Genomic DNA, 22,704 nt, shown 5'->3' with positions numbered 1-22,704 from the left:
GGCTGCCCCCCCATTCCTTAAGGAGCAGATGAAAACCAGGCCTAGAGAGTTTCAGGGGAGCCAAGGACTCCCAGCTAGTTTGTAACAGGCCTGGAATTTCAGCTGAGGCTCCCCACCCCAGCCAAGGGTGTGCGTTCCACTTAGGCCAAAACATAGTGAAGGTGTTTACAAAAAAAACAAATGACTGATAGCTTATAACACTATACTTCTTACTTCTACGATGGGAAAATGCTTTCACTGTTTCTGATATCTGAATGCACCCTACAACCTGATCTAATACAGTATTTTTTTTTTTTCCTGAGCATCTGCTATAAATTGATGATGTGCTTAAGGAGAATTCATATCACCTCTTGTTGTGGAACACACTTCTCCTTTCCTCATGTTCCATGTAGGGAATTTCCATTACTCAAATAGCCCTAGCCTCTCTTTCAGCCCCATACTAATTCTTTTGCAGGAGCTATTCTTGTCATTCTTTTTTTTAAGTAAATATATATTTTTTTTAACGTTTATTTATTTTTGAGACAGAGAGAGACAGAGCATGAACAGGGGAGGGGCAGAGAGAGAGAGGGAGACACAGAATCTGAAACGGGCTCCAGGCTCTGAGCTGTCAGCACAGAGCCCGACGCGGGGCTCAAACTCACAGACCGTGAGATCATGACCTGAGATGAAGTCGGACACTTAACCAACTGAGCCACCCAGGCACCCCTTTGTCATTCTTGTTAAAAGTTTTAGAGGGCCATACACTCATGGAGTGGCCTGTGATTGTCCAATATGATCAGTGAGTGGATAAGATGTCAAATTCAGAGTCAAATAGTAACATGCCCACATTGGCCAGCAGACCTAACATGACATTTTTCAAAGTGTTTTACTTGTAAAAATCAATAATAAAGGTTAGATTTCGATCTCCCTATGCTTGTCTTCTCTGTCTCTCAACTCATTTGAAACTCCAAAAGCTAGAGGGGTCATTATTTATTATCCCCTGAAACTACCAACTTAGATCCAAAGAAACAAAATTTTAGGGGCACCTGGTTGACTCAGTCAGTGGAGCACAGAACTCTTGATCTTGGGGTTTAAAGTTCAAGCCCCATGTTGGGTGTAAAGATTACTTAAAAATAAAATCTGGACCAGCTGGGTGGCTCAGTCAGTTAAATGTCCAACTCTTGATTTTGGCTTGTATCATGATCTCATGGCTTGTGGGATAAAGCCCTGCGTTGGGCTCTGTGCTAACAGCAGAGCTCTCTCTCTCTCTCTCTGCCCCTCCTCCCACTTGCACGCGCCCGCTCTCTCTCAAAATAAACTTAACATAAAATCTCGGGGCGCCTGGGTGGCTCAGTCAGTTGAGCGACCGACTTTGGCTCAGGTCATGATCTCACAGTTTGTGAGTTCGAGCCCTGTGTTGGCCTCTGTGCTGACAGCTCAGAGCCTGGAGCCTGCTTCGGATTCTGTGTCTCCCTCTCTCTCTGTCCCTCCCCTGCTCGTGCTCTGTCTCAGAAATAAATAAACATTAAAAAAATAATAAAATCTTTTTTTTTTATGTTTGTTTATTTTTGAGAGAGAGAGAGACAGAGCACGAGCGGGGGGGGGGGGGGGGGAAGGGCAGAGAGAGAGAGGGAGACACAGAATCTGAAGCAGGCTCCAGGCTCTGAGCTGTCAGCACAGAGCCCGATGAGGGGCTCAAACCATGCACCGTGAGATTCATGACCTAAGCCAAAGTCAGATGCTTAACCGACTGAGTCACCCAGGTACCCCAAAATAAAATAAAATCTTAAGAAAAAAATTTAAATAGAAAACAAAGGCTTAAACATAAAGAAAAACTATGATATCAAGTTTGAATAAGTATGATAGGACATGAAGTTTGGAAGTCACTGGAGGAGATATTTGATGAAAGAATATAGAAGGGCATACTCAGAACTACTGGAAACCCATCACAGAGGCAGCCATGCTCCCAAACCTGTTTGTAAGTTCATCCTGCTTCTGGAGTCAGAACAGCCAGTCTAAGAAGCTGAAGGCACACTCCTCTTTAAAGAGACAACCAAATCCAGTGATGTTGGAGCCAATCCGGTGATGTGTGTAGCTTCTACTCAGCTTGAAAGAAAGCCACAGCTTTAAAGAGAACAGCTGCTCTGATCCCCAGCCAGTAAGAAGAGGATAGAGACAGTCACAGCAGACCTAATAAAAGCATGACATGGACTCAGCATGACACGCTGCACTGAGCCCACCTCCCTCGTTTTCCTACCTTCCCTTAACTACCTCATTCCCTGCAACCTGATGCCGCCCCATGGTTGCTCCATGAAGACCTTCAGTTTGGACTGAACACGATGAGAGGTTGAGGGGAGGCTGGAGATGAAAGAAGAGGAAAGAAGTTGTGGGTGAGGAACTAAATCTTTGGAACAGCCTCAGTTTAAAAGAAAAATCTTGACTAACAAAATTCTCTTAATCAAAGGGCTGTGGTCTGGTCATGCTTTCTGTGACGTACACTTTGCAGTGTTTACCGTGGGCCATTGAATTTTCCTTTTAAAAACTTCAGACACTGGGCATTCGATAAATGGCAATGGTGAGGCTTTCAGGTAAAAATGGAAGACTGAACACATGAAGCTACTTTTGCCTCCTCCCAAAGCCCAATTAAAGGACAGTAAAAGGATTTTTTTTTTTAAGATTTTTAAAATTTTTAAGTAATCTCTACACCCAACATGGGGCTCGAACTCACAATGTCAAGATCAAGAGTCGCACACTCCAATGACTGAGCCAGACAGGCACCCCGTAAAAGGATTAAAAAAAAAAATCCATACACCAAGAAGAACAGGGAGAATAAAATAGGAGACAGTAGCTGCAAAATACTGGAAGCTGCCATGCGGATGGAGGCAGGGCTGATGACGCAGCCGATCTGAATCCTGAGTTGGCAACGGAGAAAGACAAGAGCCACCTCATTTTATCCTCTAGAAACCCCAGAAAGCTGGGGGTGGAAGAAGCACAAACAAAACTAAGCAGGCCTGGCTGAATGACCATCTAAGAAGGGCTTAGATCCCCAGATGGACTCCCCTACTCCACACACCTGTGCTAGTTCCCCCCCCACACTGCCCCCCACAACACCCCAGCAAATAACTGGAGATTTGTTTTCTATAGAGAGTAAGAGAGAAGGCCTCTAGACTGGGGGCGGCTGTGGGTGGGGGTGGGGAAGAAGGGAGGAAACCGGCACAGTTGAAGGCAAATGAATGGGATTAGATGAACATATGCATATCAGATGCTGAGACCACCAGGCAGCTTCTCATTTGGTTCCCAGAGTGCAGGCAATCAGTCTTTTACCCTCCAGGCAGAGGAATGAAAAAGCTGAACAGCCCAAGAGAAGGCAACTAAGGAGACTTAAGTTGGAGGTGTCCTATGATCAGCCTATGGTGAAGCTAGCTCACAGCTGAGAAGCCCTACGTGGGCACAGAGCTTCCGGTCAGTATTTTAGTCCCTACTCCTGAATGCCTACAGACAAATCAAGCACCTCCAGGACATCTAGAAAGCCTCTGACGTGAAACAGAGATGAAAATGAGCAACTTGAAGGTCAGTGGTCTTGCGAGGAGAAGAAAACTTCAAAGAACACCAAACATATACCCACTAAGTATACACTGCTAAGTATTGCAGTGCTGAAATAAGAAGAGTATAATATAAAAAAGGAGCATTCCAAAGTAAAGAGAATTAAAACCACTATAGAAGAAAAGAAAAATTCAATAAAGGTGTGAGATGGAATGGAAAGCTGAGGAAATCTCCCAAAAAGTAGCGAAAGAAGAAAAAAAAAAAAGAGGGAAAAATAGAAACCAGTTCCGCAGGCCCAATATCCAAGTAATAGAAGCTCCAGAAAAAGACAACAGAGAAAAGAGAAAGGGAAAAAAATCATCAGTTAAAAAATTTGAGAAGATTTCCTCAAATTTAAGGGGCCATGAGTTTCCAGATTGAAAGGGCACATAACCCAGGACACTAGATACAAATCAATCCACATCAAGATACATCATTTTGAAATTTAGAACCCTAGGGACAAAGACAAGATTCCACAAGCTTCCAAAAAGAAGGAAAAAAAATCAACATATAATAAGGACATTTTCAGACATGCAGTTTCACAAAAAATTCACCTCCCATGTATCCTATTCTCTGGAAGCTACTTAAGTATGTAAAATATGCTTCACAAAGATATAGTAAACCAAGAGGAAGGCAGACAAGCCAATACAAGAGAGAAGCACAGGGAATCTGTAGACTAATGGAGAAGGGTGATCCCAGGCGCCAGCTATGCGCCCAGCAGAGAGGGTAACCCAGCTCTTCAGCAGATTCCAGGACCCTGGGAAAGACTGCTTCAGGAGGAAATTGATAGGCAACTTGATGTATTCGAGCACCTTAGAAGATTGAAACAACTTTCAACACCTCTGGGGTTGGTAAATACTAAGCAAATAGGAAAAACAAACAATAAAACAATGATTAACGCCATGAAAAACTAACATGTTGTACAGAAACAATAACATAATCAAAGCTGTACAAGACTCAGCTTCTAAGAACATAGATATAATGATGTGAAGAACATTGATCTAATCAAGGTTATGAAATTTATTACATCGGGACGATGGGATTTGGGGAAGGGGGTATGTGTGTTACAAGGGCATGGAGAGAGCTAAATCCTCACCTGCCAGAGTGGGAAGATCAACCCTGAACAGTCCTGCATCTTACTGAACAACATGGACATATATATCAGATAATCAGCTAAAAGATGTGAAAGGGGTTACTTCTGAAACAGAAGAAATACAGTAGAGGTATTTTGGGGAGGAGTATAGTAAACCCAATAGAACTATTTCACTCTTTGAATATGTGCCTTTTTAGTATAAAAAAATAAAAATAATCAGTCAACTAATGAAAAAAGAACAATATTTTTGGTCCTAAGGTTATACTGAAATGATAACATACAACTCAGAAGTAAGAGGCAATTTAGAGATAAGGAAGAGGTACTAACCTATTAGAAAGTCCTTCTAAGAATAAAGCACTGGCAATGACTCTTTGGATATGACATGAAAAGCACAAGCAACAAAAGCAAAACTAGACAAGCAGGACTACATCAAACTAAAAAGCTTCTGCACAGAAAAAAAAAAAAAAAACCCACGAAAATCATCAACAAAATCAAAGGGCAACCTACAGAATGGGAGAAAATATTTGCAAACCACCTATCTGATAAGGAATTAATATCCAAAACATATAAGGAACTCCTACAACTCAACAGCAAAAAATACGATTAAAAATGAGTAAAGAACCTGGATAGACATTTTTCCAAAGAAGATATTCAAATCACCAACAGGTACATGAAACCATGCTCAACATCACTAGTCATCAGGGAAATGCAAATCGAAACAACAGTGAGAGATCACCTCCCACCTGCCAGAATGGCTACTATCAAAAAGTCAAGAAACAACAAGTTTTGGTGAGAATGTGGAGCAGAGAAAGGGGCCTGTTGTGCACTGTTGCTGGGAGTGTAAATTGGTGCAGCCCTGTGGAAAAGAGTATAGAGGTTCCTCAAAAAAATTAAAAATAAAACTAACATACAATCCAGCACTTCCTCTTCTGGGTTTGTGCCTGAAGAAAATGAAATCACTATCTCAAAGAGATTTCTACACTCCTATGTTCATTGCAATGTTCTTTACAAAGGCCAAGGCATGGAAACAACCTAAGTGTCCATCGACACATGAATGGATAAAGAAAGTGAAGTATACGCGCACAACGGAACACTACTTGCCATAAAAAAAGAAGGAAATCCCGCCATTTTGACAACATGGGTGGACCTTGGAGGCATTATCCTAAGTAAAACACATCAGACAGAGAAAGACAAATACTGAATGACCTCACATATTTGTGGAATCTAAAAAAATCGTCAAACTCACAGAGACAGATTATAAATTGGTGGCTGCCGGGGTTGGGGGGCAGGGGAGGTGGCAGAGAAATGGGTGAAGGTGGTCAAAGGAAACAAACTTCCAGTTACAAGATAAATAAGTTCACAGGGTGTAATGTACAGCAAGGTGACTACAGTTAACAATCCTGTATTGTATATGTGAAAGTTGATCAGAGAGTGGATCTTAAAAGTTCTTAAAACAAAAAAAAATGTACTTACATGGGGTGATGGTTGTGTTAACTAACATTATTGTGGTAATCATTTTGCAGTATATACAGATATCAAATCATGACGTTGTACACCCTAAGCAATGTTATATGTCAATTATATCTCAGTAAAGCTGGGAGGGAAAAGAGAGGAAACCGTGTGCACAACAGGCTTTCTCCCTACACTCTGCATTGAAGTTTTGATCTGATGTTTGCTGTCTCTTTGGTTCTTGTACCATACAACTGGCACATGGGCAAGAGGAGGCTTCTGGAAACAGCAAGAACTAGAACTGCTTTCCAGAGAGAACAGTGCTAATGGAATAAGTGGTTTCTGTTAGATGCCTATACAAGGTCACAGAGAGGGCCCAATCACATCCTGCCCCAGGGCCTTTACTGGAATGTCTGTATCCTAGAGGTGATGTGGGGAGGGCACTGGAAGCCAGAAAGAGATGTGGCAGGGAAGAGGGAGAGATCAATGTGTTTGTTTTATTTTATTTTATTTTTTTTCGGGCAGAAACCTTAAACGACCTAAAGTTTGGGAGTGAGATAGCAAAAGTGATAGCAGAACCTCAGTCAAGCCCAGCAAAAATATATCCAAACTGCCACTGCTCCCTTGTAGTCTTCTCTGAAGTTAAACAATGGAAAGAAAGGATTTGGGGGGCAGGGGCAGGATGTATTGAAAATATCACTCAAACCCATATCTTAAATGTTCAAGATGATTTTCTTCTATATGATCCTCAGGATTTTTCATTTTTTAAGATTCTTAAAGTTCCTTTACTTAGTGGAGGTCATTTAGAATAAACTGTTTCATATTTCGAGCCTTAACAGCAAAAAAGTTTCTCTAGGCTACCAAGTGACGGTTAAACAGGGGCGGATCAATGCACTGGGCCAAATAAAAACTGGCTAGAAACGCGTTTCCCAAAGACCCTTGTTGGACCCTTCACAGAGGCTCCCCAAAGCTGTCCAGCCCTGGGCTTCTTGCCCAACCCTGGGTGAATGTTGGAGCGACCTCTGTGACAACTGAACGCTTTCAGTTCTCTGGGGGAGGTTTTTACTAGTTTCTTACTATGAGGGCATGTCTGGTAGAAAAGTCTCATTGGGGTTGTCTGTTAATGGAGTATTCCACTGAGCCCAATCTTGTATGAAGACTGCCCACTGCCACAGGGAGCTAGCTGCTCAAGGAATACCTGATCTCATCTTCGAACCCAACGGCAAAAAATGCAAGTAACAAGGTGGAAATACTGCCCCAGAAAGCAGAGCATGCATTCCAAAGACAAAGAGAAATAATTTCTGGATTATCTATTGTTTGGGATAAGCCTACCTTGCAAAGAGAATTGATGAGAGCTTATTTCTTCTGAATATGTCCATTGATTGAGTTCCAGCTCTGGAATCTGACTGCTGGGGTCCAACTCCCTGAGCCACACTTACCAGTTTGGGCACATTGCTTAATCTCTCTATGCATCAGTTTCCTCATCTATAACAAGGGAATAATCATAGTATCTGCCTCAGAGGATTATGTGAGGATTGAATTAGATAATATATATAGAAATCACTCGACATAGTAATTGGCACATAATAAGTGCTGAAGAAATGTTAACTGCTGTTGTCTTTACAACTACCTCCCCCTGTTGCTTGGGCTGACTGTCTGGAGACAGAGACAAAGAATGTTGAAGGTATGGCTGCCACATGTGCACCAAAGCCTGTGGCCTGATGAGGCCCACATATGGGGGTTTAAGGTTGAATGGCATTAAAACGCAGTGCACACAAAGCGATCCATTTAAAGGAGAATGACAGCCCAAAGGGGGCATCCTGTATGACTTCATATAGAATGGGCCATTTGGAGACTATTTAAATGGTGTTTACTTTAAATGAGCCATCCTCGATGAAACAGACAGTGAATGCCTTCATTTTCCTTTTTGATTCAATCCACTTGCCCTAGACTCCCTTGCTACACCAGCTGCAAAACAAAGAGAACACGCTGTACTTGAATTAACCCAGAGTTTTTCCTCTGCAAAGGCCAGAAGCCCATCACACCACTGGATGATTTCACGGCCAGGCCGGATTCATTAGCAAGACTAACAGGGAGGGGGGAGGTAGGAAGGGGCCCAGAGGAAGTGGCACTCCCTAACCAAGCAGGCTTGAGCAGCCACCCATCTTGCCTCCCTTCTGGGCCTCCTCAGAAAGCTCCTGAATACCCCTTCACCACCTCCTCAAACTGGAACTTACTAAGGGTGGAAAATTCTTACACTCCGATGGTCTCACGGGTAAGACAGATACATCATATCAAGTATTGTTCTTATGATCACAATAGCAGCTGCTATAAGATCCAAATAGACCTGTTCGTGTCCAGAACGGAATTGAAATTTTCTTTGAAGATGATTGTATTTTTTGTAGGTATGATAAGGATTTGAAATAGGTCACTTTTTAAATCATAAGAGGCAGTTCAAAATTTAGTTTTAAAAATTCTTGTAACTGGAGTGTTAAAAAATTCCCTTAATTATTTTCTTATTTATCACATTTTAAAACACCGTCCTACGAATAGTTTTAAAGGTTCAGTCTTCCTCCATCGGAAGAGGAAAGAGGAAAAAGGAAGAATTTGATGGAATCAGCCCATGGAGGCAGAGAGAACTTTTTTACACTAAGCCTGTAAAAAACCTTGCTCATTATTTGGGAAGATCACTTTTATAAAAAGAAAAGCAGAAGAAAATTAAGATACTGTAGTCATTTTGACACATCAATTATGCCCACTAATAGTAAATTAAATACAAAATATATGGAAAGTCATTATCCTATTCTTAGGGGAGTCTTGGAAATACAAAACACACTGTAAAAATACAGCCACCCCATCCACAACCACCCTGCTTCTAGAGGCAAAGGCAGATAATTTATCTTTGCAAAGTTAAACATCTCACAGAATTTTTTTGTTATTTAAGGAGTTATTGTTTTCCCTGAAAATTAAAACAGGCACTTAAATTCTTCCTATTAAAAGCTCTCACTTTATCTTTTAAACCCTTCCACTGTAGGTTAGACAAATAACATGAAGCATTTGGAAACATCAGATTGATACATGCTTTTACTTAACATATCAGGTTTCTTTCCTCAATTCTTCTGTAGCCCCTGCTTGTTCCCTACCTCACGACTGATTTTTTTTTCTCCAGCCCCTCTTCTTAATTTCAGAATTTCCTGACCAAATTATTCCATGTATCAAGCTATTTTATGATTTTGCAGTATCTTTGTATTACAAATTAAAGGTGCTTAGCAAGGTGTACAGGAACATGTGTATAAAGGAAAATGTGTATTTTTGCGTGTATAGAGACAGTCACACCATACACAATGTGCAGGTTATATACGTGTTGTGTTTGTTTGTTTGTTTGTTTGTTTTTTTAATAATCACAGATACATAAAAAGGAGGGAAAGGTCCCGGTTTGGGTTGCTCTTCCTCTCTTGGCTTGCCTGTCCAGTGCTTGGGTCTTTCAGCAAACCCCAGCCCTTTCTCTTTCAGTACTTTTGAGCTGCTGAGTCTACACGGTCTGGTTTTATGAGCTAGTGCCACCCTCTTGAATACCCATGGCGTGACTGTCTTTCGTTAGTTCTTCTCTGCTGTTGCTCAAGGGCGGGAACTGGCACCAGAACAAAGGAGACAGTAAGAATGCCCTGGGCTGGTATGCACCGGCACTGCCTAACCAGGGCCAAGTGCCAGGTCATGCCACCACTTCTCAGGCACTGATGCCACCCAGCAGGGCTTCGGGTTTCCTTCCCCGCAACATGGTACTGCCTGCGGCACAGGACTCCCCGAAGAGAATGACCTTCAAGATCATTCTTGTGAACCAGGTAAAAGAGCGCCACCTACTGAACTGAGAACACAAGTACCTCCATTGGTTTTGAGGTTTTCCCTCGCGGTTAATGAATACCTAAAGGAATACATCGCATTTCACCAGGCTTGTTATTCCACATCTCACCCACCAGTCTGACCTGTGACACAGATTACCCAGTTCCCCTTAAACTTAAGTGCAAAATGGGTCAGCAAACCAGGCACCAAATCATACTGCTCCAGATGGTCACAGGTACACTTGAGAACTTTATTCACATGAGAAAATTCATGAATGTCAAGCCTAAGACAAAAATCCATAGCAAAAAGAATCGGTCCATGCCTGTTGTAATCATCATTACCCAAAAGACATCATGATGACTTCCCGTATGCCAAATATGGTAAGTACAGCACTAGGAGGGCAAGCAAGAGCCAGTCAGAGGCAAGTCACAAATGAAAAGAATGAATGGACAAAGATTTAGAAAGTGCTGAGACATGATGTGAGGCCTTAAAGTGAGGGATGTAACAGAGCACAACACTGTCTCGATCACCAGGAGCTTTCTAAAGAGAAAAAGGTGAATGCATTCACTCTGTACTCCTATCCCTTGAAACATATGTATGTGTGCTAGCTCAGAATACAGTTTCCTCAGTTCTAGAAACAAGGAGCTTTCTCTACGTTGCATTCTCTCTTTGTGGTGAAAACTCTTAATCATAACCATTCCTAAACGTCTTTTACTTTGTCATTTCCTTATACGTAATTCCTGGTTGCATACTGTGGGAGCAGTCTAAGTAGTATTGCTCATTTTGAGCCATCAAGAGGAAAGAAAGTTGGCTTTCAATTGCACACAGGAGGGTCTGGACCCTGAAATCCTGGCTTTTTCCTGGAATTTCCCCACACAAAGTCAAGAGAGAGAATGTCAGAGACTTAGTCTATTGGGCAGGCCAGAGTAGCATTTTGCCCAGGATGAAGTAATGTCTACAGTTTCTTACTTTTGCACAGAAAAATGAAATCAGATACTATGCGAGGGCACATAGAGTTTTTAACACCTTTCTCTTGTTCATATGCTTCTTCTCCTACTTGTGTAAGCAGCTTAGGTTAGTTTTATTCATTTACATCAGGCTTTCCAGTGAAAAATAAGTGGAATGTTTTATTTACCTAGTTAGTAGGAATACACTAAATTAGACTCTACAAAAATAAAACTAAGTTAGACTCTACAAAAATAAAATAAAACTAAACTAAACAAAAGAATTGCAGAACAGGGAAAAACAAGAATGTTGTGCCAGTTCTTTTTTCTTTTATTATCTATTGAGCCTAGGAAAAAAGGCATAAACTCTAAACAGAAGCATAAGTACAGAAATGACCCCGAAATCTTTTTTGTTACTATTCAGTAGTGCTTTTAAATGCTCCTTCCATGAACTTCTATCTGATTATACAGAACATATTTTTTTAAGCAAGTATTGAGCACCTATTACATACAAAGCACTTTTGGGGGGCAATGGGTCTCTGTGCATAATAGTTGAGCTACATTTTGGCAGGCAACAGAGGCCAACCGTAACATACAAGCTAACATTTCTATCTGCCCAAATGAAATTATGCTGGGGAAGTTAAATAATAAAGGGGCCAAACCAGCCAATCTAAATCGATAGCTTTGATGTAGCCTTCTTGAAAAAAGGCTAGTGACTTCTGAGCTAATAAAATTCTTATGATGGTCATCATGCTGCAATCTAAACCATTAGCCTTCTTTTTGTAAAGAGCAAAGAGGAATGATTTCCCTCCTGTAGCAAGGGCTCAGAGGTCCATCTTCTGATGTCTGTCCCCTGCCCAAAGGCTGCTGTCATTTCTGTTGCTGTTATCTGCCTCATTACATTATGCTGCTCCCAGGCGCTTTGCTTCTTTCGGGAAATCAGCTGGTGCCTGCCAAATGTGCTAATCACGCTGATGTGTCACTGTGATGGCAACTGTGACTTGGGGGCCCAGTTTTCCGCTCATGTTTTTGAGGGGAGCTCGTCGTTTTAAAGGGCATTGTGCATAACAGAGTGGAGGACCTAGGAGACCACTCTACAATCTAGAAAACATAACTTAGAAAGGAAGTAGTATCATCTTGTAGCCACATACCCTTTTTCTCTAGGGAGCGCACAGAAATTTGGAGGCATTATTCCATCCTCAAGATAGCCATTTTGGAACTAGCAAAGAGCTTTGCTAGTACTCTTTTCCGGTTGTCCTTTGGAAAACCTCAGCTGTGGTCTGTAGGGGAACTGCAGTATTAGGCATTAATATGAGTATTTTTCCTTGTCTCACTCAATCCTTTCTCAGTTTGAATTGGTAAAGTCTACTCCATGATATCACGTAAGTGTAAGTGGTATGAACATAAGCAAATCCCAGTAGGCATCTCCTTTATTACAACTCTGCCCTGAATTGGTTAATTCTGAAAAAAAGATTCTCAGATATATTCCTGCAGGCATGAAAAATTTCCATGAAAATTTTAAAATCAATTCTTGTTCTAATTTTGATAATCTTCAAATAGACAATTATAGACAGATACGAAAGGGGTCAGAAGGCTTTTTTTCTGTAATAAGCTAGTTAATAAACATTTTAGGCTTTGCAGGCCATACAATCTTTATCACAACAGTTCAGCTCTGCCATTGTAGCACGAAAGCAGCCATAGGCGATGGCCATGTTTCAGTAAAACTTTATTTACAAAAATAGGTAGCAGGCCAGATTTGGCAAGCAGGCTGGATCATCCAGATATAACTGAGTACTGGTAAACAATTTCACAGTTTACATCTGCACTAGTGTATATGATTGCACAGGGACATGCAAAACTGCCTTAATTATTGAAAGATAATGAGAAAAGAACATAAGGATGATGTTTTTGGTGAATAAGGACTAGATGACATAACAGTATGCTGTGTAAACAAAAACTTTACAACACGTGGAAGAAAAGCGGTGGAGGACAAGATCCTTGTGTGGCTCAGGGTAGAAGACGCACAATAATCTCAACAGAACCTTCATGGAGGTGTCCACACTACAGTTATAGTGAGGGGCAATTTCATTTCAGCGAAATAATAATCTTTACGTTAAATTAAGTTGCTAATTTGAATTTTATTGATTTAATAGTTTGGTCTATGTTTAGTTTATATTTGATTTTGGCTTTATAGATGTGTAAGAGTTATTACATAATAATAACATATATAACAAATATTATCGAAATATATAATAATAAATATACTGACCATATCACATATATCGTAATAATATACATCAATAATATATCCATAATGTGATATAACATATATTATGTAAAAGTTTATACCCAGTCTTCCATTTATACTTTCTAAAATATCATTCTAAAACAAGTAATTTAAGTCAACTCCAGTGAATCAGGGGATTTTTTTTTCCCCTCTAAAAAGACAAAGAATACTCAAGTTTGAGAAACACTGCCAAACACAGCCTTATATCTGAACTGCAGAGCCAAATTATGAATGAGGAAGTATGTAGCCTTGGTGAAGTGGGAGGAGGGAGAGCCACACAGCATCTGAGGAAGTGTAGTTATCACAAGTAAACCACAATAGGCAGCCACAGAGGCTGGAGGAGTTCAGGTATCAGTGCCTGCTTGAGGCTGTGGCATTTCATATACTCAATCAATTCAGCATGTCACGGAACCACATAGGGAGGGTAGAAAAAGATCCTGTGTGAGCCCAGCAGAAGTTCATCAGACAACTTGCAAGAAGGCACCAGAGCCTGGATAAAGGAGCGGTGTGCTTTGTAACCTCTCCTGTGATTAACAGAGAGAGGGTTTTAGGCAGCATATAAGTAGACAGTGAATGGAATGCAGGGAAATCCATAGACTTTATCCTGTCTGTTGGTGCATAGCAGAGAGGAAAGCCATGAACACTATTAAAAAACAAAAAACAAAAAACCTCAAAATAAAGGTCAAAGAAAACATTGTTCTAAGGACTCAGAGGAAGAACAAGCCTTGGAAGTCAATTTACTAGACCCCAAACAAGTTCAGCAAACTGGCATTCCAATTATGATACAAGATATAACTTCTATTAAAAAAATAGTAAAAAACCACGTGAAGGCAACAGGCTGAGACAGTGTAACATAGTGAGATCAAAAGACAACAAAGTAATGAGATAAAAAAGATGAGGAAGGATTGCAAGAAACTGTTACAGAAACAACTTAATCTGTAATGGAATTACTACAGAACAAAACGTCTCTAAGGAAAATCAGTGTTATATTATAGACTACTAGTAAAAAATGAAAAGGCAAGCCATACAGACTGGAAGAGTGTATTTGCAATACATATATCGGACAGAAGGCTTATATCTAGAGTATATAAAGTATTGTCACAATCTAATAATAAAAACAACCAAAAACCCACATTTAATAAATGAGTGAGTTGAAGAGATGTTTTTTTAAAGGAAGATATAGGAATGTACAAAAAGCACATGAAAAGTTGCTCACCATCATTAGCCGTCAGAGAAATGTGAATTAAAGCCACAAGGAGAAGTTTTTTACCACCAGCTGGAGGGCTAAAATTAAAAGGACTGACAACACCACGTGTTCTGCTGGTGGAACAGAAAATGACTCCATCACTTTGGAACTAGTCTGGCAGATACTTACAGAGTTAAAATATACATATATGATCCCACAATTCCACTCCACGATTACTCAGAAATATATCTGAGTAGATATATTTTTTGCAGATATCTATATCTGCAAAAAGACTTATAATTGAATGTCCACAGCATATGCTCTGTGATGGTCAAAAACAATTCAAATGTCCCTCACCAGGTGGGCAGATAAAACAAAAAACAAACAAACAAAAACCCCTGCAGTTCATTCATATAATGGGTGACTACTCAGCAATTATCTTATTTAAAAAAACAAAAATGTTCCAAGCAAAGTCTACCCCCGACATGGGGCTCAAACTCACAGCCTTGAGATTAGAGATATGCTCCACCGACTGAGCCAGCCAAGCCCCCCCACCCCCACCCCCGACCAATTTCCTTAAAAGAGTAAACTATTGGGGCGCCTGGGTGGCTCAGTCAGTTGAGCGTCAGACTTCAGCTCAGGTCATGATCTCACGGTTCGTGAGTTCAAGCCCCGTGTCAGGCTCTGTGCTGACAGCTCAGGGCCTGGAGCCTGCTTTGGATTCTGTGTCTCCCTCTCTCTCTGCTCCTCCCCTGCTTGCGCTCTGTCTCTCTCTCAAAAATAAAGATTAAAAAAAAATTTAATAAAAAAAATAATAAAAAAGTAAACTATTGACACCAACAACAATATGGATGCAACTCACAAACATGCAGAGCAAAAGCAGCCCAACATGAAAGAATAAGTCCATTTATGTGAATCCACAGGAGAGGCAGAGACATGGAAATCAGAGCAGTGGGAGACTGGTGTGCGGCTGGGGAGAAATGACTTAAGGAGAGATGGCAAAGGCATGGGGAATTTCCAGGGGAACAGAAAGAGTCTACATCTTCATAGGGGGGCTGATTAATTACACAGAGATATATATTTGTCACACCTCATGAACAAGGCTTAAATGAACGAGGTATAATACAAAAACAAAATATAAAGATAATATCAGTCCCAAACCACAAACTGTATTAATTAAAACTGGGGAATGTGGTGAGGGAAGAGGAGAGAAGTAAATGCTCATTAAATTTATTATTTGATAAAGAGTGAAGTCAAGAGCTATCAGTTAACTAAATTGTGAAACATCCATTTACAGAATACTCTGTAGTCATAAAAATAATGAGGAAGTTCTTTATTATGTTCAGATGTAAGATTAGCTATAAGACACATTTATTCTAGAGGAGGAAGCATAATACAAAAAGGTGTATAGCATGTTATGATTTGTGCAACAAAAAAGGAGAAACTATACCATCCACAAAGAAAATTGGTCACCTTGATTGCCTTGGGGGACAATTACTGGGTAGGTGGAAATTAGGAGCAAAAAAGGTAACTTTACTGCAATTTTCTTGTCCTTTGTTCATTTGTTTAAAAAATTTTCTAATTTTTTTAACATTTATTTTTGAGAGAGAGAGAGAGAGCAACAGAGTGTGAGTGGGGGAGGGGCAGAGAGAGGAGGAGACCTGGAATCTGAAGCAGGCTCCAGGCTCTGAACTGTCAGCACAGAGCCTGATGTGGGGCTCAAACTCACAAACTGTGAGATCCTAACCTGAGCTGAAGTAGGACACTTAACCAAAGGAGCCACCCAGGCACCCCGGTCCTTTGTTCATTTCCAAATGAGCCACGTAAATGTGACCAATTTTTAAAAGTAAAAATTTACTTACTATTTTTTTAAATTAAAATTATAATTATTTTTATTATTATTTTTGAGAGAGAGAGAACGTGAGCTGGGAGGGGGCAGAGAAAGAGGGGGACAGAGGATCAGAAGTGGGCTCTGTGCTCTCTGTACAGAGCCCAACGCGGGGCTTGAACTCACAAACTGTGAGATTGTGACCTGAGCCAAAGTCAGATGCTCAACCGACTGAACCACCCAGTTGCCTCAAAAATAAAATTTTTAAATATATTGCTTGTTTTGTTTGGCTTTGACCTTGGGAATCAAGTAAACAGTCACTGAACCCTCCAGTACATGCATAAAACTAGTTTCTGACACAGGAGATCTCACAAATCAAAAGATAACACTTGTCATGATGAGCACTGAGTACTGCACAGAATTGTTGAATCGTTAGATTTTACACCTGAAACCAATGTAACACTGTATGTTAACTATACTGGAGTTAAAATAAAAAACTTAATTTAAAAAAAGGAGAGGGGTGAGCCTGAGTGGCTCAGTCCGTTGAGCGTCCAACTTTGGCTCAGGTCATGATCTCATGGTTCCTGAGTTTGAGCCCCACGTGGGGCTCTGTGCTGACAGCTCAGAGCTTGGAGCCTGCTTCAGATTCTATGTCTGTCTGTCTGTCTGTCTGTCTGTCTGTCTCTCTGTTCCTCCCCCACTCTCCCTCTCAGTTTCTCTCTCTCTCTCTCTCTCTCTCTCTCTCTCTCTCTCTCTATCTCTCTCCCTCTCAAAAATAAAGATAATTTTTTTGTTTTAAAAAAGGAGATACCACAAGTCAGCAAAATCTAATAAATGATCTTGGAGCAACTGGTTTCCTATTCGGGAAAAAAAAAAGTTTAGTTCTCATTTCATACAGCTGACCAGAATAAACTGCCAACAGATTAAATTACAAAAATTAAACTAAAATTTAAGTAAAAATATTAGAACAAAGCAGATGAATCTCAGAGCAACAAAAGACTTTCTAAGAGAAACTTGACAGATTTGACTACATAAAAATTAAAATCTCCTCTAGGTCAAAAACATTATATGAAATTAAAAGGCATATTATAAACTGGGAAAAATACTTTCCACAAATATCATAAGTGATTAATAATTTTATTTTATTTTATTCTTTTATATAGGAGATGAGCTTACAGATTTGTTTAATATAAGTTTTATGTGATGAGGGGGCCCCATAAGGAAACAAAGAGCCAAAGAAACCCTCAGCCAGTGTACTTCTCTGCTACGTTTGATGAAGAGTAGACAACTCAGGAACAGCTAGATGGAAGAGACACATATGAGAAGAGACGTGGGAAGATGCACGAAACATCCATGCCTCTCCCTGCATCTTCACGTTTACCAACTTGAAGGCTCCAGTATCTTTATTTTTTAAAGTCCCAATCAAATTAAAAGGTGAAACAAACTTTCGAAAAGCTTCACTAAGGCTTATTTATTAGAATAAAAATGGGCAAAGGAAGTGAATAGTTAATGAAAATGGTTAAGAAATCTACAAGGACAGGTGCAACCTCACTGATAATCGAAGCGATCCAATTAAAGAGAGACTTTCTCTTGCCTGTCAGACAGGTGAAGCTCCAGGTTAACCTCAGAGCTAGACAGGTATGGAAATTGGTGCAACCTTTCTGGAAAATAACTTGAGATATGTATCAACAACCTTAAACACGTTCAAAACTTTTGACTCAATACACACTATCTCATTTTATACACACTATCTCCTCAGGAATTTAATGCAACTTTATTCGTAATAGGAAAAACACCCTGGAAATAATAAAAATGCCTGATAATGTGGAAACATTAAATAAAATCTGATATATATACAACAAAATTATTATGCAGACATTAAAATCATATTTTTGAAAAATACTTAGTGGCCTAAAAAAATTCAAGATACAGTACAAGTGAAAAGAGTGGAATATAAAACTCTTATGTGCTACGACGACAATTTTGAAATGATAACACGTATTATACATACTGATTTCAAACACTGGGGGGAAATGCAGCAAAATGTTAGCAACCACTTTCTCTAAAGTTATTTTGTATTACTTCTGCTTTTCTATAAGTGTTAAAGTTTCTATAATAAGTACATAGGAGGAGACACCATATTTTAAATGAAGAAAAAATATGTAATATAATTACAAAAGTTTTACCTGGCGTCAACACACTCTGGATCCTAACTGAAAATGTTAGCTAGTGCAATAGGCACGTGACTCGCAGACAAAACGTTGATGCGTTAGCACTTGCCTTCCATCTTTCTTACACACCTTTGGTTCAGAACCGAATCAGCAAACAGTGTGTAGAACAGATGCCTTAGCAGGGCATCTCCGGTGGGTCAGCCAACAGGAGTTCGATGGCTCAGTGCAATGAAAAACCTGGTACAGGCTCCACGACTGAACTCCAGACAACCCAACTGTAACAGTGTTTCTGTGACACATTTGCCTGCCCAAAAGTCTTCAGCTGAGACCACCCGCTTATGGCCCACAAACCACCAGGTGAAAGCAACTGCTAAAATAATCTAGGAATTGATAACTCTGGCATGAAGAGCCCCGCATGCTTTGTCCAGACTCTCAAGTGCCCCTCCCCATCCCCTGCTGTTTTCTCTGGCAAAATGTTTTTAGTAGGTTCATTCCAACCCAACTAATCAAGGAGCTCTTTAAAGTTGAGAAAAACATCGCGTACTGGATCCCTGGGTCCAGCATGTGCGCAATACAGAAAGAAGCACAGAACACATGTACGGTACCTTCCCGAAGCTGTGTTGGCTTGGCAGAATTTTCCCCACTCATTAAAACAACAAAAGATGCAGCTGCTCGAACTGTAGCTTGCCATGTTGACATGGCAACGGGTGGCTCCTGGCAGGGAAAAAGGGCCCTGTTGTTTATGGGAGATCCCATAGTATAAACACATGGCCTGCAGAAGAAAGACAAAGAAACAAAAGGGGAGAATCTTTAAATGAGTTGTCACTTTTCTCACCACCGCCATAGTGAAGGTTAAGTTGAGCTTTTAAAGAGAAAACATTTGAGGCTTTGTAGTTGACTGGTTTCAAAGCATTTTGAACTAAAACTGCCAAGGGCTGGCTATGTGAATAGCTGGGTAGTAACTTCTCCCAAATGAATTACTTAAGTATGTAAAGAGAATTGTTGTTGTTGTTTTTTTTTTTTAAGGGAAGAATATATTTTTGGATATAGCTTTAAATACCATTCTGTCAATTTATTTTAAGTTTATCTATATATCTATTTTTGAGAGAGAGAGTACAAACAGAGAAGGGCCAGAGAGAGAGAGAGAGAGAGAGAGAGAGAGAGAGAATCCCAAGCAGGGAGCCCTACGTGGGGCTCGAACTCACAAACTGTGAGATCATGACCTGAGCTGAAACCAAGTGGGACGCTTAACCGAATGGGCCACCCAGGTGCCCCACTATTCTGCCAATTTAAAATTTATATTACCCATGCCCCTGCCCTTAGGCCCTTAATACCTTCAGAAGAAAACAAAAAGGTTTAGAGACATTCTTACAAACCTTTTGGAAAACATTCTGGAAAAGAAAATATGTTTAGAGATCACTGAGATATTAATGTTTGGAAAAACAAGCTGGTGGTCTCAAATCCAGTTGCTGGCGGGCAGATATCCCCAATGTTGGAAACCACCATCTCAGATGGAACCCTTGTGGGAATCCTTGTGTGGAGGCCAAGAACAGGGGTTGGCATATAAACAGGACTGTAGGTCACAACAACCAAGCTTGTGATGGGAAGGCCAAGTAGAGTCATTACCAAAGCGAGTGGAGGAAACCAAATAGTATGACGTTAGGGCTCGTTCTGCAACAATTAAAAATTACAAACCCACCCATACCAAGAACGATCCTTTCCATGATTAAATCAGAGGACAGAGATGGAAAAGATCCAGGAGATCAAAGAAATCCATTCCTTTGACACCAGAGTTGAAGGCACACAACTGACCGTCAGGAAAATGTCTTAAGAAAATGTCTCCACTTTTTTGCTTTTCAGGAATTATGACAAACATGACGTAGGGTTTTTTTTTTTTTTTTACTTTTTAAAATTTGCATCCAAATTAGTTAGCATATAGTGAAACAATGATTTCAGGGGTAGATTCCTTGATACCCCTTACCCAAAAATATGGAATGCTTCACGAATTTGCGTGTCATCCTTGCGCAGGGGCCACGCTAATCTTCTCTGTGTCGTTCCAATTTTAGTATATGTGCTGCCGAAGTGAGCACAACATGATGTAGTTTTAATCAGCTTGATTTATAGAGTAAAGGAATAGAGCAGAGCACTAACTCTCTTGGGTAAACTGGTTTTCCTTTTTCATTAACATGGTTATGACTCAACATTTATTGTGTTCCTATAATGTGAGGGAACACACAGAATGATGGTCCTACTCCATCATTCAGGGCCCAGTAAGGAAAGGACACACCAGTCTAGATCTTACCAAACATAAGTAATTTAACATAGGCAACTGGCTATACCAATAATAGAAGAGCTGAGAAGCCAGAGGAAAATGAGGCAACCCGGGGATTAGCTGAAGGGGTAAACAGCAGTGAGTCCTCAGGCTGAGGGAACTGGTGTTACTGGGAATTACTGGGTTGCAGCTCAAGGGGTCATGTGGCAGAAGCCAGAGGCACAGTGGGGACTGTCCAACGGGTGCTGGGACCAGGGGAGACTCAGTCACTACTGGAGATGCCAAAGAAAGCAGGGAGGGAGGAAGAAATACCTTGTTTCTCACCAACTCCTGCTCTCAAATTTTCCACCAGTGACCCAAACCGTGGGCCAAACCTAGTAGGAGGCAGAAGACAAGGCAGCCTGGGAAATGAGGTTCCTTGTCATTCAGAGGTCACAAGGAGGGCAGAAACTGGATGTCAGAGCAAACAGGCAGCTGTAGCCTCTCTGTCCAGGCAGTGTGCATGCCACTGTGCTCGCACGTCCAACACAGGGCAGGGAAAGATTAGAAATGATGGAGCCCGTGGTCCTGGCCAACTTATCAAATGACTGTGAGAAAGTCCCTTGACCTCTCCAGAGTCCCAAGTCAAACGGCGATGGAGGGCAGAACCGACCTCTATTCTGGGCCATAAACTTATGATTCTGGTCCCAAGTTTATAAATCTAAGAACAAAGGTAAATTTTCATAGAAGGCCCAGAATCTCCCACCAACGAGTTCTGAACTCCCACCTTGGCCTCCTTGGACCCTTAGTCGGTTGACTTAATCTTGGTTAACCATCCAGCTTTAGACTGTTGAAGAACCTAATGAGGTTCTCCCAGCTTCCTCCCAGGTGGGGCTGGTAGTGGTGGGTGCATGGTGGGACAGTGCTGTAGCAGCTCAAGTAGCTCACGGAGTTGGGGTTCAAGGTATGCCTACTTCTGAAACTCTACTAACTGTTTTGCTTTTTCCCCCAAAGCCCATCTTATAGGAGGGTCTCAAGGAAGAAAGGTATCATCGGTGGAAATGGGGTGTATTCCCACCAGCCAAATGGCAGGTATAAACTCGTTTCCTCTGACAATGGTAGACATTGAGAATCAAGGCTTTCTTCCTCACTGAAGCAGAATGGATCCCACAACTTTTCTCAGTTCAAGAGCTCTAGGAAGCCACTTCCAATCTAAGTAGACATGTGGAGTTAAACCTATTTGTGACATTTACAAGGAAGTGACAGACCTTTGACTGGAGATCTCCTGAGACTTTCTCTGCCCAAGGGGCGCCTGGGTGGCTCAGTCGACTGAGTATCTGACTTCGGCTCAGGTCATGATCTTGTGGTCTGTGAGTTCCTGCCCCGCATCGGGCTCTGTGCTGACAGCTCAGAGCCTAGAGCCTGTTTCAGATTCTGTGTCTCCCTCTCTCTCTGCCTCTCCCCTGCTCATGCTCTGTCTCTCTCTCTCTCAATCTGTCAAAAATAAACATTAAAAAAATTAAAAAAAAAAAAAAAAAAGACTTTCTCTGCCCCATGCAAAGGGGGAGCTGACCTCATATTATGGTCTTAAATCCTAGGTGCTTAGGTCAAGTCTGAAAGCACCCGTGCTCACTTGCTATTGTGCTCAGCACCTGGTTTCTGTAGGGTGACTCTAGTGTTACATGTCTCCCCTTCCCTGCACAGGGAATGAATCCTCCCCAAAAGACTGGCTTGCCAAGAGGTATGCTCTCCTTCTCCCTATAAGTTTGGGCTGGAGCACAGTATTATATATTCCCCCTGTGCCCTTAGGTGTGTGGTCCCCAAGGCTTCCTCCATCAGCCTCCATGCCTCTTCCCTGAAGAAACAGATTTCAGATGCTGTCATATCTGAAAAACACTGTAGAGGAAGAATCAGAAGGACTTAATGATCTGCTGAAGGAGAAGAAGGAAAGGAGCCGCTCAGAGATAGCTGCTTCCAAGGTGGCCCCCAATAACCCTTGCCTCCTGGTATTCATACCCTTATGGAGTCCCCTCCCACACTGTAGCAGGGTTGGTCTGTGTGACCAATAGGATATGGCAGAAGAGATGTCATTTC

The 22,704-nt window shown here is 41.1% G+C and overlaps 1 protein-coding gene and 1 non-coding gene across 12 annotated transcripts in view; both read right to left on the bottom strand.

The window, feature by feature from the left end:
* AOPEP (aminopeptidase O (putative)) overlaps window positions 1-22,704 on the bottom strand; it is a 344,323-nt gene that overhangs the window by 272,531 nt on the left and 49,088 nt on the right. For all 11 annotated transcript variants that reach the window (XR_015243507.1, XR_015243503.1, XR_015243504.1 and 8 more), the window contains exon 3: window positions 18,965-19,131. Coding sequence is in view for 6 of the 11 variants with exons in the window: in XM_086685159.1 (XP_086541285.1) it covers window positions 18,965-19,131 (167 nt within the window). In the remaining 5 variants the exon portion in view is untranslated. The remainder of the gene's footprint in view (window positions 1-18,964; window positions 19,132-22,704) is intronic.
* LOC112868745 (U6 spliceosomal RNA) lies at window positions 20,343-20,449 on the bottom strand. Its single transcript, XR_003224342.1, has one exon. It is a non-coding gene; the product is annotated as a U6 spliceosomal RNA (small nuclear RNA).

This window comes from Puma concolor, chromosome D4, assembly GCF_028749965.1.
Source record: "Puma concolor isolate L17-30 chromosome D4, mPumCon1.1.hap2, whole genome shotgun sequence".
Classification (NCBI taxonomy): domain Eukaryota; kingdom Metazoa; phylum Chordata; class Mammalia; order Carnivora; family Felidae; genus Puma; species Puma concolor.
Note: the sequence above shows the minus strand (reverse complement) of the source record. Positions and strands in the feature narration are given on the sequence as shown.